A 15,488-nucleotide genomic window follows, 5' to 3' on the forward strand; every position below is an offset into this window, starting at 1 on the left:
CGACTCCCGGGAGTCGGGGAGAGGGGGTACCAGGACTCCAGGAAATGGGAAGACACCAAAGATGACTCAGGGCTCTGGCAGGGGTACCCTAGAGCCTCCGGCTTCACCGTGCAGTCTTATCCCTGCCTAGAAAAAGTTCACTGAAGCTGGAAAAGTTAGCGATGTTTTCCTTTTACTAGTGTGAAAGGGAGACGTGGGTGGGCTGTGGCACGCGTAATCGAAGAGGGATATCGCCCCTTTCCATCGCGGCTCATCAGCGGCCGGGTAGTAGGGCAGGACGGTTTGGGGGAGTCTCTCGAGTGTTTGGGGGGTCGTGTACGTGTTCTCTTTCCCCTGGGTGAGTCATAGAAGCGGAGGAGTGCCCCCCATCCAGCTGCCAGCCAGCTGTGTGCTCCCCCCATTAGTGCCAGGGTCGAGTTGGGAGGTCTTGGATGCGGGATCCAGATCTCTGCTGGAACGGGAGGAGTTAGGGAGGGTAAAGCCCAGGCTGCGGGGCTCGGGCTGGGTTGTAGGGTACGGATGCCGCTCCCCATTTTACCCCGCCCTCACCCTAAACCCCAGCGTCCCAGGATCACCCACCGCGCCGGCCGGCCCGCTCCCGGTTGTTCTCCACCCCACCCAGCCCCGCCCCACCCTCGCTCCCGGGAGATCGGAAAACCTGGGATGGAGTAGACACTGGAGTTTGAGAAGAGAAGAGCAGCACCTTTTCCTTCCTCCTTACTCCTCTCTAAAGGATGGTGACTTTTTTATTCTCTTAGAGCATTCCCTAACTGTCCCTTTCCTGTTTCCCCAAAAGAGACTAAAAGAGTTAGATGGGCCAAGATCCAAACAACCCCAGAATGATATCAGCTTCCATCCTTTCTACCCAATGGACTCAGAGGGTCCCCTCAGAAACTACTACACAGAATTTTTTGTGTAGAAGGCAGACAGATCCTTTGGGCTCCTTTCTGGCCCCACCAGCCTGTGTCTGGACTGTGGCGAGGGCTCCCTCTGCTGAACACTGAAGAGATTGCAGATGGGGTGTCCCTAGGTTCGGGCAAGAGGAAAATGATAGAGCTCTCACCTTGAGCAGCCCAGCTCAGGAAGTCAGACCCTCCACTAAGGTTTGCCCAGCGCTCACCTCCTCATAGCCAGCCCATGCATCACAATCGCCTGAAATTTGTATTGGCTTACGTGGACAGTTACCATCTCTCTACGCACGTACACACACACTCACACCCACACCCAGAACACCCAGGCGAAGCAGCTCCCCAGTTCCCAAAAAGACCCCCCAAGACTGGCTGAACTTGGTGTCATGTCATGCTCCTGTAGTCCCAATAGAGTACAAATTCAAGCCCAGACTGGGCAATTTAGTGAAACCTTATCTCAAAATACTTTTTAAATGTGGGGGGAGGGGTCTTGTTGGAGACTATTAGAGTTCATTGTGAAGGCCCTAGGTTCAAATCCCACTACCAAAACAAAACAAAACAAGAGACCATCTACAAGACTGTCTCTACCTTTTTGGGATATTTGCTCTTACCCTCGCTGACAGAGTGATGGTCTTTGCCACCCATGGCTGATGCCCTAAAGAGGCTGGAGGCACAGGGGATGTGATGGCCGGGATTCTGTGCCTTACAGTGTCACTCCATCTTCCCATTTTCCCTCTATCGTTGTGACTCAGAGACCTGCTTTCCCCTTCTGCAGTATCCACACACACTCCTCTGGGACGCGATGTTCAACTCCATGACCCCACCACCTGTCAGTAGCTATGGTGAACCATGCTGTCTCCGACCCCTCCCCAGCCAAGGGACCCCCAGCATGGGGACAGAAGGTCAGTGCATTCACCAGTCCCTGGGATTGAAGATTTGGCAGCTCCCTCATCTAGCTCCATTCCTATCCCGTACTAGTTTGCCTTCTATAGGAAGATCTGAGGCCCCATGTCATATAGCCTTGGAATTTGGGTTCAGGTCTCGCTTGAGGTTTCAAGGTGAGGCCTAGGTATCCTCTATCCCCATCCCCCACCCCAGACATCTCTTTTCTAGGTCTGTCTGGTCTGCCCTTCTGCCACCAAGCCAACCTCATGTCAGTCCCCCACAGTTATGGACCAGCCAGAGAAACCAACAGCTGCACTGAGGGTGAGGCCTCAAGCACATTTCTTTCATCACTGCCCCTCTGGGATTTGTTCTGAAGAAGAAAGTGGGAGGGGTAGGGATTTAATTTGGAGGAAGAAATGATCAGAGATGTAAGGAGCAGAGAATAATGACAAGGCCACAGATGAACTCAGCGGGGCAAGTCAGGTATCATTTTTTGCTGAGGGAAAGGATCCCCAGCTTGGGTGCATAGAGACATGGTCCTCTATCATATCTCCTGTGTGTCCTGCTCCAGGGCCACTCTTTCCTCCTCCCCGGAGTGCAGTCAAGCTGTCCAAGAAGCGAGCGCTTTCCATCTCACCTCTGTCAGATGCCAGCCTGGACCTGCAGACAGTCATCCGCACCTCGCCCAGCTCCCTTGTGGCCTTTATCAACTCACGCTGTGCATCTCCAGGAGGCTCCTATGGCCATCTCTCCATTGGCACCATGAGGTGCAGGCAGCCCTAGGCTTAGAAGCCCCTAAACTCCCTACTGAAACCTATTAAAAGCCTTTCGCCTGCCAAACCCCAAGCCCTTATCACTTCAAAGGCACTGAAACACCTCAGAATTTCCCTGGGATTGCCTCAGCCAAACTTCATATCGAGTCATCTAGAAACCCCCAGATAGTCCAAGGATTCCTGACACTTTCTCATAGTTTTCACTAATTGTCACCTCTTCTCCTCAGCCCATCTCTGGGATTCCCACCCCAGATGAATCACCAGAAAGGGGCCTCACCTTCCTTTGGGGTCCAGCCCTGTGGTCCTCATGACTCTACCCGGATTGGGGTGATGCCACATCCTCAGTCCCGGGGACCCCTCCCAACTTGTCAGGTGAGAGTCACTATTTTGCTATGTGATTTCTTCCAGCTCAGAGTAGGTGGGTGGTGGACTTTGAAGGAGGAAAGTCTAGGGAGTACAGGAGACAGAAGTTTTCGGTACCAGAAAATTAGAGGCATGGGTTGCTGAGGGCTTGCTCCTTGGGTTTGACTGAGACTCTTCCAGGTGAGATTCCATCCTTTTCCCAGTACAGTCCTGGGAGGAAGTTCCTTCCCCAGCTAGGGATTCTGCTGCCTGGGTGGGGCACTTGGGACAGAAAGACCTGGCTGGGTTCCCTTTTTTTTTTTCTTACTTCTACCCTCATCGATTTTACCTCTCCCCTGGAGAAGCTGAAGTCAGAACTGGACTTGCTGGTTGGCAAGTGCCAGGAGGAACCCTTGGAAGGTGATATGTCCAGCCCCAACTCCACAGGCACACAGGTAAGGGAAGGGGTGAGGTCTTACCTTCGGGACCTGGGAAGAATAAAAGCTGTGACCCTAAGATTGCCTGTCCTGCTCTAGGATCCCCTGTTAGGGATGCTGGATGGGCGGGAGGACCTGGAGAGAGAGGAGAAGCCTGAGCCTGAGTCTGTGTATGAGACTGACTGCCGCTGGGATGGCTGCAGCCAAGAATTTGACTCCCAAGAGCAGCTGGTGCACGTGAGCCCCAGGGGGTAACAGGAATGGCTGGCTGGACCCTGTCAGAGACCCTGAGTGGGACATTATAGAGTCTGGCTGAGGGCAGGAGTCTGAGGATATTGAAGTGAGAGGTTGAGTGCTCTGATGGGCAGGCAAAGGCTCAGAAAGCTGTAGCTTTGCTTTGCAGAATTGAGACCCTAACATGTGGGATATATGTTTCTTCCCCCCATGAGGTAGAGTTGAGAAGAGGAATAGGGGGTTCTGTTCTGGGTTTACAGGGATGGGGGACCTTGGAGAGCCTTTTCATCTTCTCCTTCAGCACATCAACAGCGAGCACATCCATGGGGAGCGGAAGGAGTTTGTGTGCCACTGGGGGGGCTGCTCCAGGGAGCTGAGGCCCTTCAAAGCCCAGTACATGCTGGTGGTGCACATGCGCAGACACACGGGTGAGAAGCCGCACAAGTGCACGGTGAGACGCCTGTTCCCAAGCCCAGAGTTCCTCCCTAAATTGGCTTCCCATCAAGATAGGGTCCAAAGCAGACTTCTGCATTCATTGGTCCCTTCCTCCACAAACATATTTTTAAAAATCTTAATGCTGGGCATGGTGAAATATTAAAAATAATACCAGGAGCTGGGCATGGTGGGCACACGCCTGTTAATCCCAGCACTCAGGAGGCTGAGGCAGCAGGATCACTGTGAGTTCAAGACCAGCCTGTAGTGAGTTCCAGGGCAGTCTCAACTACACAGTGAGGCCCTCTCTCAAAAAAAACAGGGACACTCAAGAAGCCGAGGCAGGAGGATTCTGAGTAATTGAAGGCCAGCCTGAACTACATAGTAAGACCCTCAAAAAAAGAAAAGAAAAGAAAGAAAAAAAAAGCCAGGTTTGGTGGCATACGCCTATAATCCCAGAGTTCTAAGAGGCTGAAGTGGAAAGATTGCAAGTTCAAGCCCAGCCTGGACAATTTAGCAACTTAGTAAGACCGTTTCAAAATAAATTTTAAAAGGCTTGGGACGTAGCTTAGTTTGAAGCCCCTGGGTTCAATCCTCAGTATTACAATAACAACAATAAAATCTTATATATGATTATATTGGTCATTTAAAAAGATGAACAGTGGGCCAGGGATTTAGCTCAGTGGTTCCCCCCCCCCGCCTGCCTTGCAAACACAAGGACCTGAGCTCGATCCCCAGTACCAAGAAAAAATAAAAAAAGCTGGGTGTGGTGGCGCACACCTGCAATCCCAGCACTCAGGAGGCTGAGGCATAAGGATCACTGTGAATGTAAGACCAGCCTGGGCTACACAGTGAGTTCGAGGGCAGTCTGAACTACATAGTGAGATCCTGTCTCTTAAAAAATGAAAAACAAAAAGATGAACATATTAACATATGTTAAGACACTTTCTCAGACCTAAATGCTTATCTTTTTTCCTTGATTTTAAAATAAATTCATGTATTTTGTGGGTCCCTTCATGTATTGTGGGTCCTCAGTACTCTGCCTTCCACTCTGCGCAGTGGGTAAGTCCTGCATCCAGGACACAAGACACTTGCATAAGCCTTTCCCAGGTGACCCCATTCTCTGCCAGTCTAAGATTCCCAGGTAAGGAAGCTTGCTCTGGCTTGACCATGAGGTACTCACTCCCCAGCAACACACTCCTAATGGTAGAGTGCCTCCAGCTGCTTCTCTTCCTCCGCTTCACCTGCCCTTGTCCCCCAATTCTGAGAATTCTCCTGAGCCCCAGTGCCCTCCCATGCTGAGTTATACTTTCTGATGTATGTCCCTTTTGAGGTTTAGGGCTCCTTTAATCTACATGTGTGTCTGTCTGAGAGCCATCCTTTGATCCATCTATGTCCCCTAGTTTGAAGGGTGTCGGAAGTCATATTCACGCCTTGAAAATCTGAAGACACACCTGCGGTCACACACGGGTGAGAAGCCATACATGTGTGAGCACGAGGGCTGCAGTAAAGCCTTCAGCAATGCCAGTGACCGCGCCAAGCACCAAAATCGGACGCATTCCAATGAGGTGAATGCCCCAACTAAGAGGTCCTCCCCACTTGAGAAGCCACCTATTGGGGAGATTCCCCCGTAGGAAATCCCATAGCACCCACTGCACAGAGGTGAGTTCCCCCACTTACGTAATTCATCCAGGATCACCTTTCTGAAACCAAAAATTGCCACTTGCCACTAACCAGCCAGGGGCCAATTTAAAACAGACCTGGTCTCCTGGAGACCTCTGATCCCTTCAAGCCCAGAATTTATGAGGCCCCAGCCATCTTTATCTTTCTTAGGCCTGGGTCATCAGTTAAGCCTCTCATACTTGACTCCCACCCCCCTTCATCCTTTGGATGCTGTGTCCCTGCTACCCCACTCACTGTCTGTCACCTTCTCCCATTACTCCTGCATTCTTCCACTTTGATCCCTTGGCCTTCTGTCTCCACTCCCCACTCCACAGAAGCCATATGTGTGTAAGCTCCCTGGCTGCACCAAACGCTACACAGACCCCAGCTCACTCCGAAAACATGTCAAGACAGTGCATGGTCCTGACGCCCACGTGACCAAGAGGCATCGAGGGGATGGGCCTTTGCCCCGGGCACCATCCCTTTCTACAGTGGAGCCCAAGAGGGAGCGGGAAGGAGGCCCCATCAGGGAGGAGAGCAGACTGACTGTGCCAGAGGGTGCCATGGTGAGCTAGCATGGGCGATGGTGCCTCTTAAGCTTCCCCAGCCTGCGCTGCTGATATCTTTCTAGCCCCTTCCTACCCATCTTCTCCTATGCAAGTTGCTCTTCTGTCTCTTCAAGCCAGTCTGCTTGTCTCTTGTCCCAGTGTAGCTCATTGGCCAACCCAAAAATGGGATTTAGAGTTGTGAATTATTTAATTGATTCGACCAATTTACTCCTCAATAACTCTTAATACATTGTTCCTAGCATTTTTTTTTTTAAAGTAAGGTCTTGATATGTAGTTTAGGCTGACCTTGAATTCAAAGTGATCCTCCTCCCTCAGCCTCACAAGTACTGGAATTACAGGCATGTACCACCATGCCTGGCTTGTTCTAACACTTTTACATGTAAAATGTCACATACTCCTCAAGACAATTTTATATGAAAGGAGCTTACTCCTCATTTTCAGGTGAGGAAACTCCAGCATAAAGAAATTGCCCAAGGCCATTGGACTGAGCAAGAATTTGTGGCCTGGCAGTCTGCTCCAGCCTGGGCTCTCTTAAAACATTTCTCTTCTGATTTGTTCCAGCCTCTCACGTACTTAGCCTTTTCTACACTTGTGGTTCCTTTCGGCCCCAGCAGTCACTGGGACACATGCTTCAGCCGTTCACCAAGTTGCAGGGGCTGGGAGGAGCAAGGGTGCCACCCTCAGTCCTCATCTTCCCCACAGAAGCCACAGCCAAGCCCTGGGGCACAGTCTTCCTGCAGCAGTGACCACTCCCCAGCAGGCAGCGCAGCCAATACAGACAGCGGCGTGGAAATGACAGGCAATGCAGGGGGCAGCACCGAGGACCTGTCCAGCTTAGATGAAGGCCCTTGCATTGCTGGCACTGGACTCTCCACTCTTTGCCGCCTTGAGAACCTCAGACTGGACCAGTTGCATCAACTCCGACCAGTAGGGCCCCGGGGTCTCAAACTGCCCAGCCTAACCCATACCGGTGAGGCCTGGGTATAGCAGGTGTTGCTGGGCTGAGATCTGGACCTTTCCTGAGGCTGGGAGGAGGAAGTCACCCCTTCAGGGCTGCCACGTGGCACCTTTGTACAATTAGAGAAAGGTCCCCTTCTTCAAGGCACTTTTCCTCCCATCTATCAGAAAGTTGTGGCATACAAATATAGAAAGTCTAAGATGTGGATGCTGTCCCCTAGAATTGTGCAGAGTACAACCTGTATGACTGTTCACAGCAGCCCTGAATCCCTGGTGACCTAGAAGCAGAGTAGACATGCGAGAGGTAGGAGACAGAATTGAGTAGTTAGGGCAAAAGAGCCTAGGACTCCAGAACAAGACTATTCCATGCGGGAGGTGAGGTGAGATGCAGTGAACCCCCCGTGACTACTCTGCCCTTTCTCTCTGTCACTTATAGGCACCCCTGCATCCCGCCGTCTAGGTCCCCCAGTCTCTCTTGACCGCCGCAGCAGCAGCTCGAGCAGCATCAGCTCTGCCTATACTGTCAGCCGCCGCTCCTCCCTCGCCTCTCCTTTCCCTCCTGGGTCCCCACCAGAGAATGGGGCCTCTTCCCTGCCTGGCCTCACGCCTGCACAGCACTACTTGCTCCGGGCAAGATATGCTTCAGCCAGAGCAGGGGGTACCCCACCCACCACAGCACCCAGCCTGGATCGGATGGGGAGTCTTCCTGCCCCTCCTTGGAGAACCCGAGCTGAGTATCCAGGATACAACCCTAATGCAGGGGTCACCCGGAGGGCCAGTGACCCAGCCCGGGCTGCTGACCGCCCTGCTCCTGCCAGAGTCCAGAGGTTCAAGAGTCTGGGCTGTGTCCACACACCCCCTTCTGGGGGTGGACGGAATTTTGACCCCCATCTCCCAACCTCTGTCTATTCACCACAGCCTCCTAGCATCACTGAGAATGTCACCATGGATACTAGAGGGCTACGTGAGGAGCCAGAGGTTGGGACTTCGGTTATGGGCAGCTCCCTGAACCCCTATATGGACTTCTCATCTGCTGATACTCTGGGATATGGGGGAACTGAAGGATCAGCAGCTGAGCCTTATGGAGCTAGGGGTCCAGGTTCTCTGCCTCTTGGGCCTGGCCCACCCAACAACTATAGCCCCAGCCCCTGTCCCCAACAGGTCACCTATACTGGCCCTACCCCAGGAACATGGGCCGAGTTTCCTTCCCACTCTGGGCTATACCCAGGCCCCAAGGTCACAGGTGGCACCTATAGCCAGTGTCCTCGACTTGAACATTATGGACAAGTGCAGGTCAAGCCAGAACAAGGGTGCCCAGCGGGGTCTGACTCAACAGGACTGGCACCCTGCCTCAATGCACACCCTAGTGAGGAACCCCCATGCCCACAGCCTCAATTCTCCCACTATCCCCAGCCTCCTCCCCATCAATATCCCCAGTCAGGTTCCTACCCTCAGCCACCCCCCGATTATCTTCCTTCAGAACCCAGGACTGGCCTGGATTTTGATTCCCCTGCTCATTCCACAGGACAGTTCAAGGCCCAGCTAGTGTGTAATTACGTTCAGTCTCAGCAGGAGCTACTCTGGGAGGGTGTGGGCAGGGGAGAAGCCCCCGTCCAGGAACTTCCCTACCAGAATCCCAAGTTTCTGGGGAGCTCCCAGGTTAGCCCAAGCCCTGCCAAAGCCCCAGTGCCCTCATATGGAACTGGATTTGCACCCAACTTGCCCAATAACAAGCCAGGGTCTTACCCTACCCCTTCACCATGCCATGAAAATTTTGCAGTGGGGGCAAACAGGGCTTCCCACAGGGCAGTGGCACCACCCCGGCTTCTGCCTCCATTGCCTACTTGCTATGGGCCCCTCAAAGCGGGAGGTGCCAACCCCAGCTGTGGCCATCCCGAGGTGGGCAGGCTGGGTGGGGGTCCCGCCTTGTACCCTCCTCCAGAAGGGCAGGTATGTAACCCTCTGGACTCTCTTGATCTTGACAACACTCAGCTGGACTTTGTGGCAATTCTGGATGAGGCCCAGGGGATCAGTCCTCCCCCCTCCCATGATCAGAGGGATACCTCTGAGCATACCCCATCTCCCTCTGGGCCCCCCAACATGGCTGTGGGTAACATGAGTGTCTTACTGGGATCCCTACCTGGGGAGACACAATTCCTCAACTCTAGTGCCTGAAGGGTAGAGAATCTTGTCCATCAGATCTGCATTTCCTAAAGGGTTTCCATCCCTCCAGAGGAGTTGGGGAGAGGAGCCATAGCTCTCTGCATAAGATGCTCCAGGGATGAGAAATAAGGGCTGGGGCAATATTTAGTCTGTATATGTTTTGGGGAGGAACTTGATAATGACACTGTTTCCTGATAATAAAGGAAGTGCATCAGAAAGAACTGCTTCATGTGTTATCTCAGGAAAGGAATAAGAAAAGAAGGGGGTTCAACCTCCCATTTTCCTCTCCAGAGAGTTCCCCCTACCAGATCATAACCCCACACATCAGACCCAGGGAGATGGAGATTGTAATTTGGGAGACAGGGTTTATAGGAATGTTCTTAAAACAACATCCTGCTTCCCACCCCAAAGTCACCCAACAGATCCTTTGAAAGTGTTTCCTCCTCTTCTCCTGATCTTAAAACAACATCCTGCTTCCCACCCCAAAGTCACCCAACAGATCCTTTGAAAGTGTTTCCTCTTCTCCTGGGTCAGGGGAAGAGGCTGGTGAAGTCAGTGAGCATCAGCTGGACCAGCTGCCCAGGGTAGAGTGCGTGAGCTGCTGGGTCAGATGTCTCCTGCTCTGGCCGACACAGGGTTGGTCCAAACACAATCCCCAGATTGTGGGGGGTCATACGGTTCTTATCTGAGTGTTCTATCACCCTGGAGGCAAAGGCCAAGGGAAAAGGAAATAAAGTAGCATCTTGTCAATTCCATCTAACTTTAAATTGTTCTAGAGCTGGGGATTTAGCTCAGTGGTGCCACTGCCTGCCTTGCAGGCACAAAGACCTGAGTTCAATCCCTGGTACCAAAAATAATAATAATGATAATAAGGTGTGCTAACTGCTCACTCTGGGTTCCCTCTATGGCTGAAGGAACCCAGGGCAAAGCCTCAAGGGGAACAGAGATGGACCATTGGAGACACATGCAGGAAATAACTGATGCATTCCCTACTTCAGGGATGGCTCCTGGAGTCGTTTTTGCATTTAATTTGGGAGGCTTTGAGTCAGATGAACATCCCCTTTCAGAAGGGGATGAGCCCAGGCCTAGCTCAGCCTAACAAGTATCACCACTGTCCCAATGGCAGGCCAAAGCAGGGGGAAGGAAGAGGCAAGATGTTCCTTATTTCTCTCAGCATTCCTGGGCTTGTCTTGGTTCTACCTTCCGTTTGATGATGAGCTATGCAAAGGCTTTGACAGAAGTTTCCTGCCCTCTAAACTTAGATATTTCTTTATTTCTGTCCATCTAAACAGAGTCCCTGCCACAGGCCACAGGCACCCTCCCCAGCATGACAAAAAAAGATGTAGTCTTTGTTACCTGCATAAATGCTCCAAGAGGTGCCTTAGAGTGTCACAATTAGGCTTTGGCATCGACTCTATTAATCCTTGTATTTGAGAGAGGCGCTCCTCTGATTTGGAGAGTGCTGGAGAGAGAATAATGGGTAGGGGATAGGTTAGGGGAACTACTAGGACAGGGTGAGTAAATTCATTACTCTTCCCATGTCCATGGAAGATGTCATTACACTAGCGCAGCCTTTTCTTTCCGTACTGGGTGGTTGAAGCCAGGACCTTCCTTTTACATACCAAGTATGCAGTTTACCACTGAGCTACACTCCCAACCCACACACAGCCCAATTACAGTTTCAGAATCAATCTTTTCAACTCAACCCTCTAAATATTCACCAAAACAGCAAAGCATCTGTGGTACAAGCCTGTAATTCCAGCACCCAGGGAGGCTGAGGCCAAAGGATAGAGTTTCAGGTCAGCCTGGGCTATATAGTAGCCTATCTAAAAACAAAACAAAACAAAAAATAACAAACTCCCTCAAAACTGGAGTTAGAAAAATTTTTTTTTTTTTCTCCAGCTCTGTGATCAGGATGGAAGGGAGTCTCTCTTCTTCACTAGGCATGTCCCCCATATCAAAGGTGTTGTCCAACCCTTACCAAGGGCAGCACGAAAATGAGGCAGCAGCTGTGAAGGCACCAGAGGCTGGGGCAGCTCCCGGAGAAAAAGCTTCAGGGCTCCAGTGACCACATGAATATCATCCCATTCAGCATTGTCCAAATCTAGTCGGCCTTCTGGAGGGAAAAGGAGATTCAATGGGTTCAAGACTCATGGACGGGCCAGAGAAATCCAGGAGAGGTCAGGAGCTCTGGAGAAATCCAATCAAAGCAGACCACAGGCAGACCCTGAGAGTCCATAGGGGGACAAGATAGCAAAGGTGGGGATAGGGACAACTTTCCCAGGAGCAAGACATGAGAGAACCCATGGAATCAAGGAGGGTACAGCAAAGCTTCAGGGCTACTTTCACGTAAGTACCTTGTCCTGGCTGTTCTGGGAACATATACCTCCCATCAGAGGTGACTGCCCGCTCTGCAACATGTGTAAGAAGAGATCAGGCACTAAGTTGTACAGTTCCAGGCAGAAACATGTTCCAGCCCCCGCCCAGTAGCACCCCCAGTTCAGAGGCATGGAATTCTTAGTACCCCTACTCACAATCCTTCTTACCTCTATCCACCAGAAAGCGAAGTTTTTGGACTACTGCCAAGTTCCCGCTCACCCTGTAAATGCCATCAACATCTAGACCTAGGAGACCAGGAAGGAAGCAGATAAGGATCCCTGTTCTAAAGTGTGTGTGGTGAGGGACACTAAGGGATGGGGGGAGGAAAAAGGTGGTATAAGATGGTGCTGGGGGGAGGCAGCTTGTTGAAAGGGAGAGATGCTGGAGTCTCTGGGAAAATGACCTCTTTTATCCACAGCCGCAATGCAGAGCCGCACAAAGCTAGGCACCGTGTTCCCTTCCCGCTGGCACAGTGATTCCAACTGGCAGCCGAACACTTGATCTGGGGAGGCAGAGTAAGGTGGGGGGTAGTGTCAGCTCACCCAGAGAAGCTCTTCCTGCACAGGTCTTTTCCCCCAAGTGTCATGGCCTTCCTGCTGCTTGTGCCCCACCTGAGCAAAGAGGCATTCCCCTGCCCCTCAATAATCAACGGGAGTGGAAAAAGCAAGAGTGATGAGAAGACTGGTATGGGTATGGGAAGCTCTACTCTGAGCCTCTCTGGTTTTCTAGTCTGTGAAATGGGCTGATACCAGGTCAGAAATGTGAAAGTATTTGTAAAAACATTAAAACAGCTGGGCGTGGTGGAACACACCTGTAATTGCAGCACTTGGGAGGCTGACACAGGAGGACTGCTGTGAGTTCAAGGCTAGCCTGGCACACAGTGAGTTACATGTGAACTATATGTGGGCCACACAGTGAACTAATGTGAAATCCTGTCTCAAAAAATACCACTAAAACAGGCACAGGCACAAAAAGCATAAGGCCAGAGCTGGTTCACACCACCCACCTCGCAGCAGGCCCCGCTCCTGAAGGCTTTGCAAAGGAGGTCTCTTGGCAATTAGCCGCTTTAGCTTGTTTCGCACGCGGTTCTGCTCAGTGCCTTCAGGACACCGACCTGTAGGAGGCAGGTAGAACAATTCCAAGCCCAGGGGCAGCGCCCGACTTCCCTCCGCGCCCCAGGCCAGGCCTTCCCCGGCCCGCCCCATACTGGAGCCGCGGCGGCTGCTGAACCGCAGCAGCAGTTTGGGCACCGGCTCCAACTCCTCTTCCTCATCCTCCCCGGCGCTCAGTTCAGCCAGTTCTGCCGGTCCAGAGCCAGACAGACGCAGCTCCAGGGGGTTCTCCCGGTCCTGCACCCGGGGAGGCAGGGCGAGCCGGGTAGGAAGTTAGAAGAGAGGTCAAAAATCTACACCCCTAGCTGAAAGTAAGGAGACCCTAGCCCGCTGTCAGGGTCCCACGTCCTAGGTCTCTTACAGGCCCAAGACTATACTGAGACAGCTCTGCCCCCAGAGGCCCCTGACTCATATTGTCCCTACCCCACTTCCGTGGCCGCGGCCAGGCCACGCCTCTCCCAAGTCTCCCACCCTTCTCACCCACCAGCCGCTGGATGACCTCCTGCAGCGCACGGTGCCAGGCTCGCAGCTCACTCTCCTGCTCCGACTGCAGCAGGAACTCGTGGCCAGGGACTGTGCGGATCTGCGGGGGTGCAAGGAAGGCTTGGTTCAGCGGCGAGGCTCCCCAAAGGCTGGGAGGCCGAGCAGGAGACCGACTCTGGAGGCTGAGAGCGCGCCCTCGGGGCGGGTGGGACTTGGGGACGAGCAGGACGGCACTCACGTGCAGGACGTTGCGGCGACTGGACAGGTGGCGGCCATGCGACAGGGCTGCCCCGCGCAGGTCCACGCTACTTTCCGGCCGGCTACCCGCTGGTGCCTGGCCATTAGGGGAGAAACTGAGGCTGCGGAGTTGTTTCCCCCACAGCTTCCCGCTCACCCGGTGGGTTTCGAGGAGGTGGGGGCTTGATAATTTCTTCACCTTCTTTGGCTGGCTTCGCCCTCTCCACCTCCCCCGCCACAGTCACCCGCGGCCGGAAGCAGCGCCCCTCCCGTCCCCCCACTCACCCAGCCAGTGGAGGGCGCCGTTGGTGGCGGCGGCTCCCTGTAGAACACCAGACTGTTACCCGCCAACACCACCCAAGCCGGGGCCCAGTTCTTCCTGCGCAGGCAGAGCAAGGTGAACAAGGTTGTGAAAAGCCAATTCTCTTTGGAGAATTACCCACAGGGACAGTCCGTAACACCCGGCTCCACCCCACGGAATCCAGTAGCCCAGGTCCCCGGTGGATTTGGGGTTTCCTCACCTGAGCTTGCGCCCCCCTTGGGCAATTTTGGTCATATTGAGCAGGCCCGACTTTTCCACTTCCTGGGAATGGGAGGGGGTCGTATCTGTAACCACCCTGTGCTGCCCACCGCTGCCAAGGCTTTCCCTAAGGCGTCTCCCGGGAGTGAGGTCCCTTAAAGCTGGGGGTGGGGGAGCTGGATAAAAGAGGATGCCCAGAAAGCGGAAGATGTGTTTGAGGAGCAGGAATAGGGGTGGGGCGGGGAGGTTCTGGGCATTCAAAGGACAGGCAGACTCACATGGGGGTCTTCCAGGAGCTGGGGCAGACCTCGGGGGCGCTGTAAGGCTGGAGGCTGGTCTGAGGGAACAAGCTGGGAGCTACATTGGTCTCGGCAGGGTGAACCCTGGGGGAGGGATTGAAGAAACAGGTGGAGTAATTTTCAGTTTGGGGGACCCTGGCTATAGGAGTAAGAGGGGTGCACATATGGGTAAGAGGCAGGGGTGTTATGAGTACTGAAGGTCTTTCATAAAAGAGAAAGTCGTAAAAAACTAGCTTTTTTCTGCATGTTTTGGGGAGGTAGGAGGGGTCTCACCTGTGGGTCAAGCAGTTCCAGGGTACCTGTGTCAACTCCCAAGCCCTTTGCCTGAGGTTGCAGGACATTGATGTCCCTATTCAGGGTCTGTGTCCCCTCCATGGAGCCAGGGTTCTAGGTTTAGGGTAAGGGGAGATAAAGCTACATGCAGATGCCACTTCAGTAGCTCTCAACACCCTTCTCACAATGGCTGCTTCTTTTGATCTAAGAGCCCCAGAGAGAAAACATACTACCTTGAGGTTCAGTGGAGAAAGGAGGAGATTGAGGAGGCTATGGGTCAGGCAGGAGGAAAGGTCTCACCTTGTCTTGAGTGCGACTGCGGCGGGGAGGCTTCCAGGACTTGCAGCCAGTCAGTGAGTTTATGTAGAAGCAGCGTCCAGAGTTGGGGTCCAGGTGCTGTTCCCAGGCATCCAACTTCTGCAATAGGGGGCATGCAGGGTCTGAGGGAGGGGATCGGGGACAGCGGCGAAGGTCCACCAAGTTATTGTACACAGGGGGCTCTGACATGAGAGGCTGGGGTCTTGCCTGTCAGAAAGGAGAAAGGAATAAGTGATTATTCTGCCTGTAACCCAATCTTCTCTCCCCAACACTATCTCCTCCTCCCTCCCCCACCATTTTCTCACCACCAGCTTCTAGACAGGGTGACTCAGGTACAGGGAGACAAACCCCAGTCCCTGGACTGCTTTTTAAAAAACGTTGTCTCCCTCAGTCTTTGCTTTTCTCCTCACTTCCGGTTGCCAACTTCCCTCCGCCCCCACCCCCTCACCACTGCCCTAAGCCGCAGGAAAGGGGAACAGGCTCGGGGCGGTGGCAGGGGGGTGTG

At 53.1% G+C, this 15,488-nt stretch overlaps 2 protein-coding genes across 18 annotated transcripts in view; one reads left to right on the forward strand and one right to left on the reverse strand.

Annotated features, from left to right (window-relative positions):
- Gli1 (GLI family zinc finger 1) overlaps nt 1-9,716 on the forward strand; it is a 15,332-nt gene extending 5,616 nt beyond the window's left edge. For 7 of the 15 annotated variants that reach the window (XM_019210711.2, XM_019210710.2, XM_019210709.2 and 4 more), the window contains 11 exons: nt 1,684-1,810; nt 2,007-2,114; nt 2,365-2,560; nt 2,794-2,938; nt 3,271-3,363; nt 3,445-3,582; nt 3,881-4,030; nt 5,415-5,579; nt 6,009-6,239; nt 6,945-7,212; nt 7,636-9,714. In XM_019210711.2, coding sequence (XP_019066256.1) covers nt 1,711-1,810; nt 2,007-2,114; nt 2,365-2,560; nt 2,794-2,938; nt 3,271-3,363; nt 3,445-3,582; nt 3,881-4,030; nt 5,415-5,579; nt 6,009-6,239; nt 6,945-7,212; nt 7,636-9,374 — 3,333 coding nt within the window. In that variant the 5' untranslated portion in view covers nt 1,684-1,710 and the 3' untranslated portion in view covers nt 9,375-9,714. The other 8 variants (XM_019210714.2, XM_033763731.1, XM_033763732.1 and 5 more) reach the window with 8 other exon arrangements.
- A 120-nt stretch (nt 9,717-9,836) lies between these two features.
- The window catches only part of Arhgap9 (Rho GTPase activating protein 9), an 8,979-nt gene continuing 3,327 nt past the window's right edge, over nt 9,837-15,488 (reverse strand). Inside the window, exons 3-17 of one of the 3 annotated variants that reach the window (XM_033763740.1) lie at nt 14,966-15,190; nt 14,666-14,779; nt 14,372-14,476; nt 14,095-14,156; nt 13,859-13,952; nt 13,575-13,670; nt 13,353-13,436; nt 12,949-13,090; nt 12,748-12,855; nt 12,145-12,243; nt 11,909-11,986; nt 11,720-11,773; nt 11,344-11,478; nt 10,719-10,824; nt 9,837-10,064 (exon numbers count right to left, since the gene is read on the reverse strand). In XM_033763740.1, the coding sequence (XP_033619631.1) occupies nt 9,893-10,064; nt 10,719-10,824; nt 11,344-11,478; nt 11,720-11,773; nt 11,909-11,986; nt 12,145-12,243; nt 12,748-12,855; nt 12,949-13,090; nt 13,353-13,436; nt 13,575-13,670; nt 13,859-13,952; nt 14,095-14,156; nt 14,372-14,476; nt 14,666-14,779; nt 14,966-15,190 (1,674 nt within the window). In that variant the 3' untranslated portion in view covers nt 9,837-9,892. Of the gene's footprint in view, nt 10,065-10,718; nt 10,825-11,343; nt 11,479-11,719; nt 11,774-11,908; nt 11,987-12,144; nt 12,244-12,747; nt 12,856-12,948; nt 13,091-13,333; nt 13,437-13,574; nt 13,671-13,858; nt 13,953-14,094; nt 14,157-14,371; nt 14,477-14,665; nt 14,780-14,965; nt 15,191-15,488 lie in introns of all 3 variants that reach the window. The other 2 variants (XM_010644606.3, XM_019210721.2) reach the window with 2 other exon arrangements.

The sequence above is a fragment of the Fukomys damarensis genome, unplaced genomic scaffold (assembly GCF_012274545.1).
Source record: "Fukomys damarensis isolate Sample0158 unplaced genomic scaffold, DMR_v1.0_HiC HiC_scaffold_15, whole genome shotgun sequence".
Lineage (NCBI taxonomy): Eukaryota > Metazoa > Chordata > Mammalia > Rodentia > Bathyergidae > Fukomys > Fukomys damarensis.